A 16,999-nucleotide genomic window follows, 5' to 3' on the forward strand; every position below is an offset into this window, starting at 1 on the left:
CACAGCCGACCCCACACCTGGGACGTCTCCAGTTGCTGCCGGCTGCGCGGGCCCACTGATGATCCGTGTCGGAAACAATGACCTCATACTGTCCTCAGAACATGGCAAGACGTCTGACGGTGTGATCAGTACGTAGCTACGTACCTCGACAAGCCCTGCATGCACGCTTTTTTCCCAACCCGGGAGTACCTCGGTACACTAACAGAACAGGCACCACCACCACCACCACCACCACCTCAACTTGCCCTTCTCGTCGCCCGATGGTTCATCAAGCCAATTTCAACATGCAGACGACCTCAGTGCTCACAAACAGGTGGTCCAAAGATAGCTACGGCTCGCCACCGACCAGACCGAACATTTCGACAGCATCCCTAAAGGCTCCAATAAGTATACCGTCCTTGCCACCTGTCCCCCATGTGCCGCAGGTTGGCATAGGGTGCTACCAACTTCAACCTCATCTACCGTCTCCACCACACTCTCACCATCCGCGTCTCTCTGACCGTGTCGTGTGTTGCACCTGTCAGGACTTCCCCGGTTCGACTAGCCGACAAAATTCGGGCTAATAGGCGACATGCAACCCAGACAAGCCAGATTCCGACACTCAATCTTCTCGATAGATCAAAATCATCGGAGCTAAGAGCAAGTCTACCACAGCAGAGTCACTCGTCCCAACTTGCAAGCCTTACGTAGACGACATGCACTCACAGAGCTTGTCAGTGCACTTTGCAAAGTCATCTGGCCAAGGTTTGGCCTTACCTGCTGGTCTAAGAAAGCACTGGCAAGCTGCCCACGCGGGGAACTAACTTTTACCACGGGCTGATAATTCGTTAGTAGGGGAATGGCATCCTAGCTCTGAACTGCTGCTCTGGACCCTTGCTCTTTGTGTCGTGTTGACCTGAAAACACCTCGCACCCTGACTCTCCAACTCCTGGTCTGAACCCACAAGGCGATCCAGGTGAATACCTACGTAGCGTGTGAAGACACAGATGCTCGCACGCACACAGTGGTCATCCTTCACACCACGAATAGGGAGTCCGAGACAATAAGGAACTCGGGTTATCCGACGCTGGGGGCCAACTAGCGCCCCAAAAGCAATTCCGGCGGGCAAGCAACCACCAAGTTGCGTGCCGCACGGCGCGATGGCTTCTTCTCAAAGACCCTGTCGTCCTGAAAATATCGTGCTCGAGTAAGCCATCTTCTCGGCGACCTCGAAAGACGGACTGGCAGCCGAAATATGGAGTGACCAATAGGACACGGCCGGCTGTTTCCGCGACACACGATTCCTGCTGCGCTGTGCGAGTGTCCTGTATAGGAGCAACGAGCGCAGAGACAGCTGCAGAAATTATCTTGTCTTGCTTGTCTCGCCGACTCCTAGGATGCATGCCATCTCAACTCTGGGCGGTAAAGGGTCCTTCCTGTAGTGCGGGGAGAGACGGAGAAACGGTTTGGGAGATCCTCTCGGACAAAGACAAAACTGGAATGAAGACCCTTCATACTGTGCTCCAAGTCAACAGTAGTTGTTCGCCAATCGAGTGGATGCCCGTGTGATGGGCGGTGGATTTGGCAACTTGACCGGCCTACTGCACCACCCGCCCAGCCATCATCCTGAGGACCAAGACAGCAACGATCCGCGATGGCTGCCTCTAGATTGGCCAGCCTTGATTAACTGGATCAGCTCAAGACGTCCTAAACGGGCGTATGAGTCTTGCCGCGCTGCCGCCATCTGACGAGCAGTCCGGGCTGCTTTGACAATAGGTCCTACAATCCGCTGTCCCTTTTCCGCCAATCCTCCCGCCTGAGGACGGTTCATTCTCGCCAGTGTATTTCGAACGTTAATGACCACGGCGGTCTAGAGATCACAGCATCTTCCAGACACACAACAACGAGATATCGAGTTGACCTCGCCAACTACAAACCAATGACGCCGGTAACTAATACGCAAAGCTATGTTTTACACTTTCGGTACTGTCCCCTTCAATTTCTCAACAGTGTAACGCAGTCTGCTCATCTTGAAGCAGCGTCTCGCTGATCCTAATCTGTCCTCCGGGGTGACCTTTCTCTGCTTTCTAGAAGGCATTGCGTAAAGGGCGTCGCAGCGCAAGCCTGCCTCGTCAGCGCGTGCAACATAGGGCAGACCAGACTCGAGCACTGACAGCAGCCGAAACCCGGCCTTCTGGGACCGCGCTTCGGTTTGAACCGACTACCTAAAAACCTCCCTCGCCAAAGGAAGCTTAGGTACTGCCTGTACGAATAGTTCAGATGGGCACACGGCATTGTGCTTTCCAACCGTACCTTGCGGTGCATTCCCCTCCATCTGGCCCATGCAAGGGGTCCCAGCGAAGGACGTGTCGGCCGATTGGACTGCTCAGTCCCCGGAATACTTCAGCGTGCGGACACAAATAATTGAATTAGCTCAGCGGTCCCAGGCCGATTCCGAAACGGACAGCATTCCATCCGGCGCCAAGATCGGCAAACCAAGAAGTTGGACGGAGCCACGGCGTCGCCAAGGGTTCAACATCGCCAAACGGACAACTAGGATACTGTCAAAGCATGCGGCCGGCGGAGGTGACGCAGCTCGCGCCGAACTTGCCCTTCTCAGGTTGCCAACTAAAATTAAGGTACACGAAGCTTTCAATCAACCTTGAAGTTATCATCATCAACATCATCATCATGGACGTCCGAGCGGCAACATGGCCAAACATGGCACACTTGCTGATGGAGGCTGAAGTTAGCAGACAACTCCAAGCCGGCCTGTCCCATCTACACAGCGACGCTAGCCCCATTATGACGCAACTGAGGGGACGCTGCCAGTTCTGCACGGGTCACACCATCCACACCGTGACCTTGGCGCCCAGGACCAGGATCCATGAGATCTCCCGACCGATGGGAGAGGGAAAATGATGAGGCGGGACGGTAAGATTTTTCACAGCGTCAGGTGAGGGAGGTCACCGTCAAACCCCTTGGCCCAATCCACTGTCCGCCACTGGTGCTGGGGGGGTTGGCCCCAATTGGCGAAACCATCCGGATTCCTACCACGACGCAGGATGCAAATTGCAGAGCAGTATCCAGGGGACCAGCAGCACGTTTTGACGGCACGACGGCTGCCCGCTTCACCGTAAATACCTACTCTATTCGAACACTGTGCAGCCAACCACAGAGTCGGATATTTCCCGGCTGCCTCTCACTCTTGCCGTACGGTACCGCACTTCTGGCTGAAGGGTCTCAGACCGAGCAGTGCGAGCCTGAGATCCTCCTCTCCTTGTCAGACGTCTCCATTCGTTGGATGCCTGCGGCGGGGATTACGAGCAGGGGATCGACATTGGCGTTTCCGAAAACATTTTACACCCGCCGGATCCGAAGTCGAACACACACCCGTTACAGCCGTCCTGTCAGTTGCTGGTTGGTGATCGCGTCTCGAGGCGCAGAGAGCCGCTGGCGCGGTGAGCCTCCAACCGCATCCGATGTTTCTGAAGATGCAGATGCCGTTAAGCCGAGGACACCAGCAACGTTCCCGCAGTGACCAGCAGATTCAATGTTTTCTGATGAAATGTAATACTGTTACAAGGTGAGATGACTCTAGGACATCCAAGATGGGCTTGGATCCATCTAATCAGATTACCTTTCCACGCCTTCGTCCAAAACCGGCTCAATTCTTGAACAAGAAGTCAGCAATGGGCTCAGACAACATGTTTCTAGAGACACCGGACGGCACATGCTGGACAAGTCCTCTTCCCCTCAAGGGATCATCAAGCGGCCCTCAGGATTATTGATCTGAATCCCTCTCCAGTCGATCATCCCATCTGCCAGACCCAAGTGCCTGGGACGATATCGAATCAGGCCATATCGCCGAGCTCTACGAGTGCAGGGAGATTGGGTTCAAAGACATCGTGGCCGAGCATTCCACGGCGGGGGACCAGGCGCCGAGACACAATGTCTCGAGCTAGAGGGCGGGCGAGCGCCCGGCTCCGCGTTGTTGATGGCTTTTGCTCCCGTCCTGCCAGCCGGACGTAGCGCCGTAGACCAGCAGGTGCCGGCCATGGCCTCCTCCCTTGAACCCTTTATAGCCCTATCGCGTGGCATGTGTGGCATATATCGCCCGGGTGGAAGCCCACCAATCATCTATAATCCTTCTTCCAGATTGGCCTGTTTTTTCGAGACAGTGATTGACTGGACAACTTGAATACTGAAGACCCTTTTTGATTCCACATCACTGGCATGGAGGCAAGTTTCGCACATCGGCATCGTGTCGAGAATTACCTGGCGATCGCCAGCTGAGATACGTATTCTTCACGCTCCTGTCAATTACACAGAAAGGAAATCCCTTTGAAACGTAATCCAGACCTGTCTGAGGTGAGCTTGAAGCACTGCGGGTGTTCTCATTTCGAAATAGCTGGGAAAATTCCGCAAACCAACCAGCCAATGAGATTCAACTTCGGGCAAGATGCCGCTCCAAGGGTTGAAGTCATCAAGAACTTGAATCTATTGGTTGTTTGATATCCCAGTTCTGGAGGCTCTGCTATTTGACGGGCGTAGCCGGCCAAGTCATCTCGTCGCTGGAGAGCCTCCAGATGCTTACTGGAGGGATAGAGCATCCGGCGAGGGACACCTGATGTCCGAAGATCTGCCAACGAGGTCATTATCACTCGAGGCTGAGATTTTCCGGCACGGGGCTACCGAGTCCATATGGTGGGGAACCAAGAGCCTGCAATTTCGCCGACTGAACGGGATCACGCTTAGAGTTCAAGATGAATCACAACAATGATTTCAAACTTCATCATCCCCTCTACCGGACCATCGTGCTGAGGATGTTGAAATGTTTGCTCTCTGTGGCGTTGATAGCTTTCCCCTGTGTAAGCAAAGGCAGCGATATCTAAGTGAGAGCGACAGTCATGTTCTCCAGGTAAAGTAGGCTTGCAAGTACAGGCCACAACTTGGCCCTGCTTTATGAGCACGAGAAGCCAGCGGCTGATCATATCTAGTAGCGTATGCAGCAGACTAGCTTGCGGGATTCGAGATTTTCGGATAGCTTCACGGCCAACTTTTATGGGACGAGGAGAGCTCGACGAAGCAAGTCGAATAGAGGACACTCTGACGCCGGTGCTGACCTTGATTGCTCCTGGCCCTCCGTGTTACACGGTTATTGGTGGATTCTTGTCACCGACATGGAGTTCTTGCTGCTTGAGCGAGCTTTACCGGCGTACCTCCTCACTTTCTCGCCATCATATTGATGAGACTTCAAGTCTCCCATCTGGACCTCCATTTTACTTCTCAAGTCTACGGTAAAACGAGCGTGCCTTCCAGTAGACTCTGAACACATATGAAAATGATGTTGTATTCCGTGGCCACTGGCCTCCACCAGAAATCTCTTTCGAGCTGCCAGCATCCTTCCCAGTCACCAAGTCTCACGCTTATCCTTCCTGCGTTTGTTCACAAAGGGATGAAAGCGATGGATCACGAAACCCGTACGGGGCAATTTTGCAACGGCAGCTTCTCGTCAAAGCCATGCACCGATGATATCCTAATAAGAAAACGGTTTCTTTTCGCACCGCAGATGTTACGAATTCTCCATCGAAGGAGGTACCAAAACTCCAGAGATCCTACAGGATGAGGTATGGGGCCTCATGCCTTCTCTTCGGCATCTGCAGCATTGATATTGCCCACGAATGGATTGAAGAAATTCCGTCATCTGGAACCACGTTGCACTGCTGATCATGGAATGAACTACCACGGGAGCGACTCGGCCGAGTGAGCACCTCGTGGTCGAGTATACATGGGGTTGACCTTCAGTGCTAGATCCGACACTGTGCGATGTATTCCCGCAACCACCTGTGAGGCTTTCCCAGAGATGGCGATCCAATGAAGAAAGTGCTTGGTGTCAGGGCCTCTGGTTCAGTCTTTCATGAATTTGTAGTGAACTGTTACGATGAAGTCAGTCGACAGGTGAGGGTCATTAGAATTATACGTTTAAGTGAGAGGATAGCCTGGACCGGTGCCTCGTACAATTCGCCGTGGACTCTCACTCCATATGAGGAAGCAGTCGATTAGCGGAACGGGAGTTAGCCTGGTGAAGTATTGCCAACCCCGTTTCGGACCTCAAAATCCTGTGGGAGCCGTCAGTGAGGATGAGTTTGCGGCAATCTGAGATCTATCCGGCCGAGCGAAAATCAGAGGCTCAGATAAGGAAGAAAAGAGGGATCGAATCAGGCGGAAAGAGCCAGAAAACCGGACGGTTCACGGATGGCATTGCTCTGGTAGGTGGTCTTTTACGTCAACTATTGTCATGGTGTATAGCGCCTGAATGAGTTTATGATAGACGAACGATGGGCATCATCTGAAACGGGACCATTGAATTTTGACCTAGAAATATAGGGAAATAATACAATCCGACTCAGAATGTGAGGAACGTTGCATTTACTAGGTCCCTTCGAGGAGTTAGAGTAGTAGAGCACGGAGTAGGGTAGACGGAAGGAAGGAGGTGAAGTCAGGATGGTTCCGCTAATGACTAAGCCATCCAGCAGGGGACGGGGCCCATCCCAGCTCTTTACGCGAGAAAACGCGTCCCTGACGCGCCCCTGTCCAGCAACGCCCGCCCGCAAAGTTGCCCCGGCAAATTGCCCACCAAGACAAAGTGACCGATACTAGCAGAGCGATACTTGAAGTTGTCACCTTCAATCACCCTCACAGACATAGCGATGCCTCATTCCGTGTCACCAGAAGCAAACTCACCTCAGACCACCGCCATGACCGACGACGCAATGGTCGATTCCACCGTTCCCGAAGATGTCGCCCAGGTAACGGATGGCGACGTAGCGATGGAGGAGGCCGAGGCGCCTGCGCCTGCGCCGGCCGCCGAAGAGAAGAGCGAGGTCAAGCTGGACGACCTGTTTGCAGACGCCGACTCAGACGATGAATTCCCCAGTTCAAGACCACAAGACGCTCCCTCATCGAGTCCAGATGGGGTTTTGACACCCCCTTCTCCAACGTAGGTTGTCCGCCATGGAATGGAGGGGCAATTGCTAATACCAGGTGTAGAGATGTTGCAGACCTCAAGGCTTCAGATCCTGAGGTGATGCGCAGTTTTTATCAGCGTCTATTCCCTTGGAGATACCTCTTTCAATGGCTGAATCACAGCCCATCACCGACCAACGACTTTGGTCATAGAGAATTCGCTTTCACGCTACAGAACGACGCATACCTACGATACCAGTCCTTTGCGAGCCACGATCTGTGAGTCTACTATGATCTTCTTACTTCACTCCTGGGAGTACGACAGAAACTAACCCCTCACACCCCAGCCTGCGAAAGGACGTTCTTCGCCTCATGCCCTCCCGTTTCGAGATCGGTCCCGTCTACACCACGAACCCGCGCGACCGCAAGACCCTCCGTAACGCCAGCGCATTCAAGCCGCTCGCCAAGGAGCTGTGCTTCGATATCGATTTGACAGATTACGACGACATCAGAACGTGTTGTGACAAGGCGAATATCTGCAATAAGTGTTGGCAGTTCATCACGATGGCGATCAAGGTCGTCGACGTTGCGCTGCGGGACGACTTTGGATTCAAGCACATAATGTGGGTGTACTCTGGTCGAAGAGGTGCCCACGCGTGGGTTTGCGACAAGAAGGCGCGCACGATGGGCGACCAGATGCGTAGGTCTATCGCGGGGTACTTGGAGGTTCTCAAGGGTGGCGCGCAGAGCGGGAAGAAGGTCAACCTGTGGCGACCGCTGCATCCTCACGTTTCGTAAGTGATGTTTGCACAACTGAGCAAGGCGTTGGAATAACTAACATGGCCGTAGACGGAGTCTGGATACCCTCAAATCACACTTCCAAGAAGATGTCCTCGAGGCTCAAGACCCCTGGGCCTCCAACGAGCGCGCGGAGCGTCTGCTCCAGCTCCTCCCGGACAAGGACCTCAACGAATCCCTTCGCAAGAAGTGGGACGCGGCGCCGGGTCGGTCATCCATTGCCAAGTGGGCCGACATCGACACCGTGGCCAAGAGCGGCGCGAGCAAGAAGCTCGATGCCAAGGCGCTGCTGGAGGCCAAGCAGGATATTGTGCTCGAGTACACGTACCCGCGCCTCGATATCGAGGTCAGCAAGAAGCTGAACCATTTGCTTAAATCGCCCTTTGTTGTCCACCCCGGCACCGGCAGGGTGTGCGTGCCGATCGACACCAAGAGGCTCGAGGACTTTGACCCGCTGGCCGTGCCGACGGTGCAGAGCCTGCTGGCGGAGATTGATGCGTGGAAGGGCGGCGACGAGGACGCCGAGGGGGCTGGGTCGCAGCAGAAGAGCGTGCAGGATTGGGAGAAGACGAGCTTGAAGCCGTACGTGGAACAGTTCCGGTCGTTTGTGATTGGTTTGATGAAGGATGAGAGGGACGTCAAGGTCAAGAGGGAAAGGGAGGAGGACAGCATGGAATTTTGAAAGCAAATCGACACGACTCTTGTATGATTGGGGGCCTTTTGGTTAATGGGTTGGTGTTTGTGGTCTGTTTTGTCCCTTTGATTCCAGACAACAAAGGGAGGGGGTATTCTATCAACTTTTTAAATCGCCTGCCATGCCTGGCTATGATGTACTCACTTCCGTCTTGCCACTCTCCTGAGCCGCCTCTGTTGATTCAGGTGCCGCCACGGTCTCCGTGATGGTCTGGTTCTCATCCACATCCTCATCATTCTCTTCCTCAAACCTGCTATCCTCAACATTATCACCCTCGCCCTCGCCCTCCCCCTGAGCAGCCGGCGTACCACTGGTACTGCCCGCGCCCTCCTCCTTCAGCTTCGCCTCCTTGCGCTTGGGGATGATCTTAAGGAACGCCTCGGCCCAGCTGCCCGTCTCGAGCCAGTTGAGCATAATCTCCACAACGTGGTTCGTCGCGAGGACCCTCCGGCTCGACAGATTCATATATTCCCCGATGGGCAACTTGGCCGTCCGGATGCCCATCTCGCGCGCGCGGCGGTGGCACAGGCCCTTTTCCCTGTTCCTGTCCACGAGGCCGCCAATGACATAGCTCGTGTTGGGCTCGAGGCGGTCGAGGGTGTTTACCGAGTCGGAGGAAAGGTAGACAATGTTCTTGAGCTCGTCAGCGGGTTCGGGTTCGGGATCCGGGTTCGGCGAGTCGTGGATGACGTCTCTAAACACGGCGGCCTTCTTCGCGGGTGTGCCGTCCTCCTCGGTGGGATTCAGCACGTCAATGATCTTTCCGCCGCGCGGGCCCTTCATCAGCTCGTCCGCGTCCTTGGCCGCCGCGACAAAGTCGCCCTCGACGAGCTTCACTCCCTTCCAGTGCACGTGCTGGCTGCCCAGCGTACCCTCGAAGCGCTCCTTGAGCTGGCCCCCGTACGAGCTGACGTACAGGTGCGCGCGGTACCGCGACTGGCGGTTGTCCGAGTAGGATCGGGTGATCTGGCTCGCGAGCGAGACCTGCTCCTTTTCGAGCATGTACTTTTCGAACGCGCAGTCGAGGATCAGGGTGATGGGCACCTGCGTCGGGGGCACGCGGGGCACCTTGCGGCGCGGCGGGATGGTGACGGTGGACGGGTCGATACCTTTTGCTTCGGCTTCGGCCACGGCGGCGGCGAGCTCTTCGCGGCGGGCGACTTGTCTGTCGTGGCGCTTGTCTTTGCGTTTGCGCTTGCGGTCTTCGCGGCCGTCCTCCCACGCGGCTTTGCGCTTCATCTTGCGGAGCTGGTTCTTTGAGATTTTGGGTTCTTCGGAGGCGGCGCCGTCGCCGTCTGCGGCTGGACCGGATGATTCCACGTCGGCTTCCTCGCCTTCCTTTTCCTCAGCGGCTTGCGCTCCTCCTTCTGCCGTGGCGATCGACGGTGCTGCTGCTGCGGCACCCTCTGCGACACCACCATTGGGGGCTGAAGATGCGACGGCGGTAGTTTCTGGAGTGGTTTCGGACATCTCGAGGTCCTTTGCTGGCTGATTGACGGGTTCTGCTGCGGATGGGTCCATTGCTGCGGTGGTCGAGCTGGACGTCGATGCAAACTTTAGGTCGCGAAGTGGGGGACTTTTGCGAAATTTTGGCGATGACCACCTGCGATGGTCGTTGCCCAGCTGGTGGTGTGCGGAAAGGTTGGAGAAATACGCTAAACCGTTTGGAGCGTAATGCAGGGCAGTTGTTGGAGCTTTGCAGCTCTCCCTTGCAACGGCACCGGCGCGACAGAGAACTCGCGTTCTGAGCTGCAGTTCTCTCAAGTTCCTGAACAGCATCAACGCGGGGGCTGGGTTCCGAATGATGAGTGTACAGTTATATCTATGACAGCGTAGATAGTGTGTTTGGCAAGGTGTGAGATCAGATGTCGAAAACGACCGGCTGGTTTGCTGTTCCGTAGCCAGAGCCAAAGTCTTGATACGCAGATTACCAAAATTGTAGCTGGTCACCTAAAACGGCGTTTTGCTGTGAAAGTGAGCAGACTTCTAAAAAGCGTCAACTATGGACTGATGAGATTGGAATTTTGAGCCGCAAGTAAGCTCGCTGAATGGCATTCACAGTCTCAGCATCTTCGGCAGTGGTGGCTAGCACGGAGTAATTGAGGTGCGAATACCTAGTTAGTTACTCCGTAGTCCCGGCAGATTGGAGGGCGGTCAGCAGCTTTCCCACCCAAATTGAACTAGCGCCAGCGCGTCGCGTCTCCCGCCAGGTAGATTTCCAGACGCGCCACACTCGGAAACCACTTTAACTTCGCTCACTCGGGAGAAGCACAGCACCTGGTGTCACGCACGGTTTACACCACCTACATTGTCCAACTTGATTTTGCTTTCCGTTTTACCGTTCGCTATTCAATCCTTTACGATACCCTCCTCACCATGTCTTCCCGGCCGGAATTGAAGGTTTGTTTTCCAATCAATACCGACTAGACGCCTCGCTGATACGTCATTGCCATAGGTCGACGATGAACACGGCTTCATTCGCTTCTTCAAGTCGCTCCCGGCCGTCCACGAGGATACAGTTCGCATATTCGACCGAGGCGACTGGTACACATCACATGGCGAAGATGCCAACTTCATTGCCCGCACAGTACGTCTGGTCCTACATCACCTATTCACCACCATGAGCTGAGCGGTCTGACAATTCCCAGGTCTACAAGACAACGTCCGTCGTAAGGACACTCGGCCGAGATGAGAAGACGGGGCTCGCCTCAGTGACAATGACCGTCACGGTATTTCGACAATTCCTCCGAGAAGCACTGTTCAAGCTCGGCAAGAGAATCGAGATATGGGAGAGCACCGGCGGTCGCATGAACTGGAAAGTTGTCAAGCAAGCTTCGCCTGGCAACCTGCAGGATGTGGAGGAGGACCTCGGTGGTCAAATTGAAGCAGCACCGATGATGCTTGCCGTCAAGATCTCAACAAAAGCCTCGGAGGCCCGGAGTGTGGGCGTCTGCTTCGCCGATGCCAGTGTGCGAGAGTTGGGTGTCAGCGAGTTCCTTGACAACGACCTTTTCTCCAACTTCGAGGCCCTCCTCATTCAGCTCGGTGTTAGGGAGTGTCTTGTTCAGACAGACAAAGCGGATAAGAACAAGGATCCCGACCTGACGAAGCTCAAGCAGATCATCGTCAACTGCGGCGTAGCCGTATCGGAGCGGTCTGCCAGCGAGTTCGGTACCAAGGATATCGAGCAGGACCTGGCACGTCTTTTGAAGGACGAACGCGCCACCACTCTCCTCCCACAAACCGACCTCAAGTTGGCCATGGGCTCGGCCGCGGCGCTTATCAAGTACCTCGGCGTTCTCCACGATTCGTCCAACTTTGGGCAGTACCAGCTGTACCAGCATGACCTCTCACAGTTCATGAAGCTGGATGCGGCGGCGCTCAAGGCTCTCAACTTGATGCCCGGCGCCCGCGACGGTGCCAAGTCTATGAGTTTGTACGGTCTGCTGAACCACTGCAAGACACCTGTCGGCAGCAGACTGCTGTCGCAATGGCTCAAGCAACCACTCATGAACAAAGAGGAAATCGAGAAGCGCCAACAGCTTGTTGAGGCATTCGTCAATGATACTGAGCTGCGGCAGACTATGCAAGAGGAGCACCTTCGCTCAGTCCCGGATCTATACCGCCTCGCCAAGCGGTTCCAAAGGGGCAAGGCAAACCTCGAGGACGTTGTTCGTGCGTATCAGGTCATCATTCGTCTGCCCGGGTTCTTGGGAACCCTGGAGGGTGTCATGGACGAAGCCTACAGAGACCCCCTCGATGAAGCATACACCACCCCTCTCCGCGAGCTATCCAATAGTCTTGCAAAGCTCTCGGAGATGGTTGAGACCACGGTTGACTTGGATGCGCTCGACAATCATGAGTACATCATCAAGCCAGAGTTCGACGACAGCTTGAGGATCATCAGAAAGAAGCTCGACAAGCTCAAGAGGGATATTGACCAGCAATTTTCGGATGCCGCTCGCGACCTGAAGCAGGAAGTCGGCAAGAAGATCTTCCTCGAGAACCACAAAGTCCATGGCTACTGCATGAGACTCACGAGACAAGAAGCCGGCGCGATCCGTAATAAGTCGGGCTACCAGGAATGCTCAACGCAGAAGAACGGTGTATACTTCACGACGAAGACCCTACAAAGTCTCCGCCGCGAGTTCGATCAGCTGTCGCAGAACTACAACAGAACCCAGAGCAGTTTGGTCAACGAGGTCGTCGGCGTAGCTGCGTCGTACTGCCCAGTCTTGGAAAGACTCGCTGGTGTCCTGGCACACCTGGACGTCATCGTTTCCCTCGCACACTGCTCGGTCCATGCACCTTCGGAATACGTTCGACCCAAGATTCACAAGCGGGGTGAAGGCCAGACAATACTGAAGGAGGCTCGACACCCGTGTCTGGAAATGCAAGACGATGTCCAGTTCATCACGAACGACGTCTCTTTGACTCGCGACAAGTCTTCATTCCTCATAATCACTGGTCCCAACATGGGCGGAAAGTCAACGTACATCCGCCAGATCGGCGTCATCGCCCTCATGGCCCAGATTGGCTGCTTCGTTCCCTGCAGTGAGGCCGAGCTAACCATCTTCGACTCCATCCTGGCGCGTGTCGGAGCCAGCGACTCTCAGCTCAAGGGCGTGTCAACCTTCATGGCGGAAATGCTCGAGACGGCCAACATTCTCAAATCGGCCACGGCCGAATCGCTCATCATCATTGACGAGCTTGGTCGCGGCACATCAACATACGACGGCTTCGGTCTCGCGTGGGCCATTTCCGAACACATTGTCAAGGAGATTGGCTGCTTCGCCATGTTCGCGACGCATTTCCACGAGCTGACGGCCCTGGCGGACGACCATCCGCAGGTGCACAACCTGCACGTCACCGCGCACATTGGCGGCGGCGGCGGCGAAAACAGCAAGCGCGAGGTGACGTTGCTGTACAAGGTCGACGACGGCGTGTGCGATCAGAGCTTCGGTATCCACGTTGCAGAGCTGGTCCGCTTCCCCGACAAGGTCGTGCGGATGGCGAAGCGCAAGGCTGACGAGCTGGAGGACTTTACGTCCAAGCACGAGGACCTGGGTCTCAAGTACAGCAAGACCGATATCGAGGAGGGCAGCGCGCTGCTCAAGGAGGTGCTGCTCAAGTGGAAGGAAGAGGTCGCCGCTGGGCAGATGAGCAAGGAGGAGATGGTCTCTAAGCTCAAGGGGCTCGTCATGGCGGATGAGAAGCTGCTTGCGAACCCCTTTTTCCAGTCTGTCAAGACTTTGTGAGGGCAACCCCAATGATGGCTGCCCTCGTTTGATAACTTTGCGCAAGGCGTTGGGGGTCTAGGTCACTGGTGTACAATATTACGATCAATATGCTGGCTTCTGAAGAAGAATGGCTTTTATTAAGGACGGCAGAACTACAATGGGAGGCATGTAGCAAGACAACATCGGATCACTCTATGCGACGTTCTTGATTAATAGTGCCAGCGCAAAGTGCAACGCATACCTAGAGACTTGGGATTGTTAGCACCTTGAACGACGCATCCCGTGAGGGTATCAAGATAGAGTTGTTGTCGTGGAACAAATCAGACAAATGATAGAACGGTAAAAGTTTGAATCACAAATAACATTCATAAACAGCCTCTGAAGCTGAATATCATCATAGTAACAGGGGAGAGATATGAAAGGGGCAGAGAAGAGGACGACGTACCATGGATAAAGCGCTGCACAGCACTGTGGAACTGCTAGATATGAGCATTAACGACGAAGGATGTTCATCATAATGAGTCCAGGACATGTTGGAACGTGCTGCTGAAGAGATCTGGCATCGAAGTTAGCCACCTGCAATTTTTGTGTACGAATGATGTCTGAACGTGAGTAAGGTTGTGGCGTCGTAGCGGGTGTCAGAAAGTGATAGAACGGTGATGTTTCGAATCATGTTGATTGTAATCATTAACAGCCTCTGAAGCTGAGTCTCATCATGTAGTGGGGGTTTGATTCGGTGATGCGAGTTGTGAGAAGAGTGCTTACCAAGACTTCAACATTGCGACTGTGAAAGCGTCTTGATTAACTGAACAGAAGCCCTTTGACCCAGAAAGATCCTGTCTGAAGGGTGATTAGCCGATGCCGGACCTCGACGGATACGAAAAGCCAAGACATTGTGGTTTAAGAAGGATCAGAAAATTGATAGAACGGTGATGGGTCGAATCATGAAATAATTCATAAACAGCCTCTGAAGCTAATGATTCATCATGCTAAAGAAAGGGGGTAACGAGAGAAAATTCAAGCTTACCAAAGTCGGGGGGACGAGAACCCGCGTGTCCGCCGTTCCATCACGGCGTTTACTGCAACTCAAGTCTGTCCACACTATAGCGGCAGATTGCACCCTGATCCCTTGATCTGACAAGTGAAAGAGTCTTCGCGTAGATCTGATGGCACACCGAGCGTCCTTCCATGTCTTCTGTTCTCTGCTTTTCTCTTGTAGTTCCAAACGAGTTCTGCAATTTTCTAGCGTCCAAATGCCTAGACGTCGCGGTCAGTACATTTGAAAGATCAACAAGTATGCAATGTTGACAGGAAAGATTGAAGTGTAATCAGACAAATGATAGAACGGTGATGGGTCTAATCATGAAGATCATAAACAGCCTCTGAAGCTAGTGTATCATCATACAGAAAATGTGCAGTGAATGAAAATAAAGGCTGGACTTACTCTGAAAACATCAAGTTGGGCTTGGCCCGAAGGTTAGATCATGCTGGCCTGAAAGCTATGTCAGTATTCGTGAAAAGCTGGCAGACGCAGAAAATCGGAAATTTGAATCGCAAATCAGACAAAAAGATAGAACGGTGATGTGTTGAATCATGTAGATCATAAACAGCCTCTGAAGCTTGAGTATCATCAAAAGAGATGGGGTAGAGACAAAGAACTTGCCAAGACTTACCCTAACATATGTGAATGGTATGTATCGGAGGCTCAGCATAGCACACTGACGTCAGGTCTGGATTTGGATGTCAGTTTCAGTCACAGATAATGTAACACGAGATTATGAGTATTGAAAGCCAAGTCAGACGAATGATAGAACGGTGATGGGTCGAATCATGAAGTGATTTCATAAACAGCCTCTGAAGCTACTGTATCATCATAAGGAGGGAAAGGGTAAACAAAATAAACTGACCATTGGTAGATGAGGTTGCGGCGGTGATAACGAAACACTTGGTGTTGTTGGTTGCTGCTAGAAATCGACTTCTTGTTAGCGAGTGTCGAGAACAGCAAGATGCAAAAGTTTCCAAAAAACAAACTCATAATCAGATAAATGATAGAACGGTGATTGGTCGAATCATAAAATAATTCATAAACAGCCTCTGAAGCTAATGTATCATCATTGAAGTTGGCAAATGCCGACATTACGCAAGAACGTACCATTGTTGAGACGCAGTCGGCGGTGCGTCATTGGAGACAGGCACACATCACGGGGAAGCTCAGAGAGCATGAGAAAAAAATAGTACAATTCTCCATTTCCTCTAGCCGATGAGACTCCTCTTCATGTGCCCACGTGTTTCGCAGGCTGTGTATATGTACAAGCAACGGGAAATAAAAGAGCATGCCTCGCTGGGCTGGGTGGTGGATTGGTGGTGGTGATGGTTTTGATGTTTCGTTTGACTTTGTTTTACTCGACAGTTGCCTTGACGGGGTTGATCTCAACACCGTACTTCTCCTTAAGCCGCTCACGTCTCCGCTCCTCGTAGCCCGGCGGCCGGATACCTGTAACGCGTCAGCCCTCTGTGGGATATCGAGCCCCGTACTCCAAAAGTTAAACATACCACGGCCCTCGCCAAGCTCTGCAATCGTCTCCTCGATCGGGCGTCTCTTGGCCGCGCGCTGAGCAATCTTGCCCTCGAAATCGGCTTCGTCAACTTCGGCCGTGTTCCATCCTCTGAGGCGTCCGCCGGTGACCTCAAAGACTCCTTGCCATGCGCCGAAGGCAGCACCCAGGCCGAGCACAACGGGCATTCTTCTGGCTGTGTGAGGCGCGACTTGTAAGTATTCTGTCTTAATTGCTTCTTTCCAGACTCGGGGTTTGCATCCATACTTGTCATGCCGAGGATTGAACCGGCAATGAAGCCGGCAGTCGCGGTGTTCCACGGGTCGTCCTTTTCTCTCAGGTTGGCCATTGCCGACTTAGTGAAGCCGTATGCGCCACCACCAATCGCTGCGCACATTCGTTAGTATTAAAAACTTTCAATTGGACGTGACGAAAGGTAATTGGGCGACATACCCATCACGGCGATGATGCCGCCGCTGCGGGTGAAGACGGACATGGCGCCAACATTCTGCTTCTGGAGGGCATTGTGAACAGCGGCAATGAAGAAGCCGGCACCACCGAGGGCGGCAGAGGAGGAGATGGCCGCCTTGATGGCGTCCTTGGAGTGGTACGTATCGTGGTCGCCGGCCATGGTTGCGGGGTGGTTCGGAGTCGCGGGCCAGACACTCAATTGGAAAAGAAGTTGGTGAGGGATGTTGCGGAAGTTTGAGGTCAGGTTGAAGCTCCACGACAGGTGCTCCACCTCCGGGTCAGTCACGTGCCAC

At 53.7% G+C, this 16,999-nt stretch overlaps 4 protein-coding genes across 4 annotated transcripts; 2 read left to right on the top strand and 2 right to left on the bottom strand.

Moving 5' to 3' along the window:
- Positions 1-6,740: 6,740 nt before the first annotated feature.
- Positions 6,741-8,428, top strand: CABS01_04997 (eukaryotic and archaeal DNA primase small subunit; the record flags this gene model as incomplete). Its single annotated transcript, XM_060538367.1, has 4 exons — positions 6,741-6,982; positions 7,033-7,227; positions 7,296-7,742; positions 7,798-8,428. 4 exons carry the CDS (start codon positions 6,741-6,743, stop codon positions 8,426-8,428), a joined length of 1,515 nt encoding a protein of 504 aa, XP_060405539.1.
- Positions 8,429-8,569: 141 nt separating this feature from the next.
- CABS01_04998 (uncharacterized protein) lies at positions 8,570-9,961 on the bottom strand (the record flags this gene model as incomplete). The annotated part of the gene is made up of 1 exon (XM_060538368.1): positions 8,570-9,961. The coding sequence occupies one exon, from the start codon at positions 9,959-9,961 to the stop codon at positions 8,570-8,572; it is 1,392 nt and encodes a 463-aa protein (XP_060405540.1).
- An 855-nt stretch (positions 9,962-10,816) lies between these two features.
- CABS01_04999 (DNA mismatch repair protein msh-2) lies at positions 10,817-13,698 on the top strand (the record flags this gene model as incomplete). The annotated part of the gene is made up of 3 exons (XM_060538369.1): positions 10,817-10,840; positions 10,896-11,027; positions 11,089-13,698. The coding sequence occupies 3 exons, from the start codon at positions 10,817-10,819 to the stop codon at positions 13,696-13,698; spliced, it is 2,766 nt and encodes a 921-aa protein (XP_060405541.1).
- A 2,381-nt stretch (positions 13,699-16,079) lies between these two features.
- CABS01_05000 (Tim17/Tim22/Tim23 family protein) lies at positions 16,080-16,866 on the bottom strand (the record flags this gene model as incomplete). Its single annotated transcript, XM_060538370.1, has 4 exons — positions 16,080-16,174; positions 16,234-16,431; positions 16,503-16,622; positions 16,689-16,866. The coding sequence occupies 4 exons, from the start codon at positions 16,864-16,866 to the stop codon at positions 16,080-16,082; spliced, it is 591 nt and encodes a 196-aa protein (XP_060405542.1).
- Between the last annotated feature and the right edge of the window lie 133 nt (positions 16,867-16,999).

The sequence above is a fragment of the Colletotrichum abscissum genome (assembly GCF_030869225.1).
Source record: "Colletotrichum abscissum strain IMI 504890 chromosome Unknown Scaffold_10.1, whole genome shotgun sequence".
Taxonomy (NCBI): Eukaryota; Fungi; Ascomycota; class Sordariomycetes; order Glomerellales; family Glomerellaceae; genus Colletotrichum; species Colletotrichum abscissum.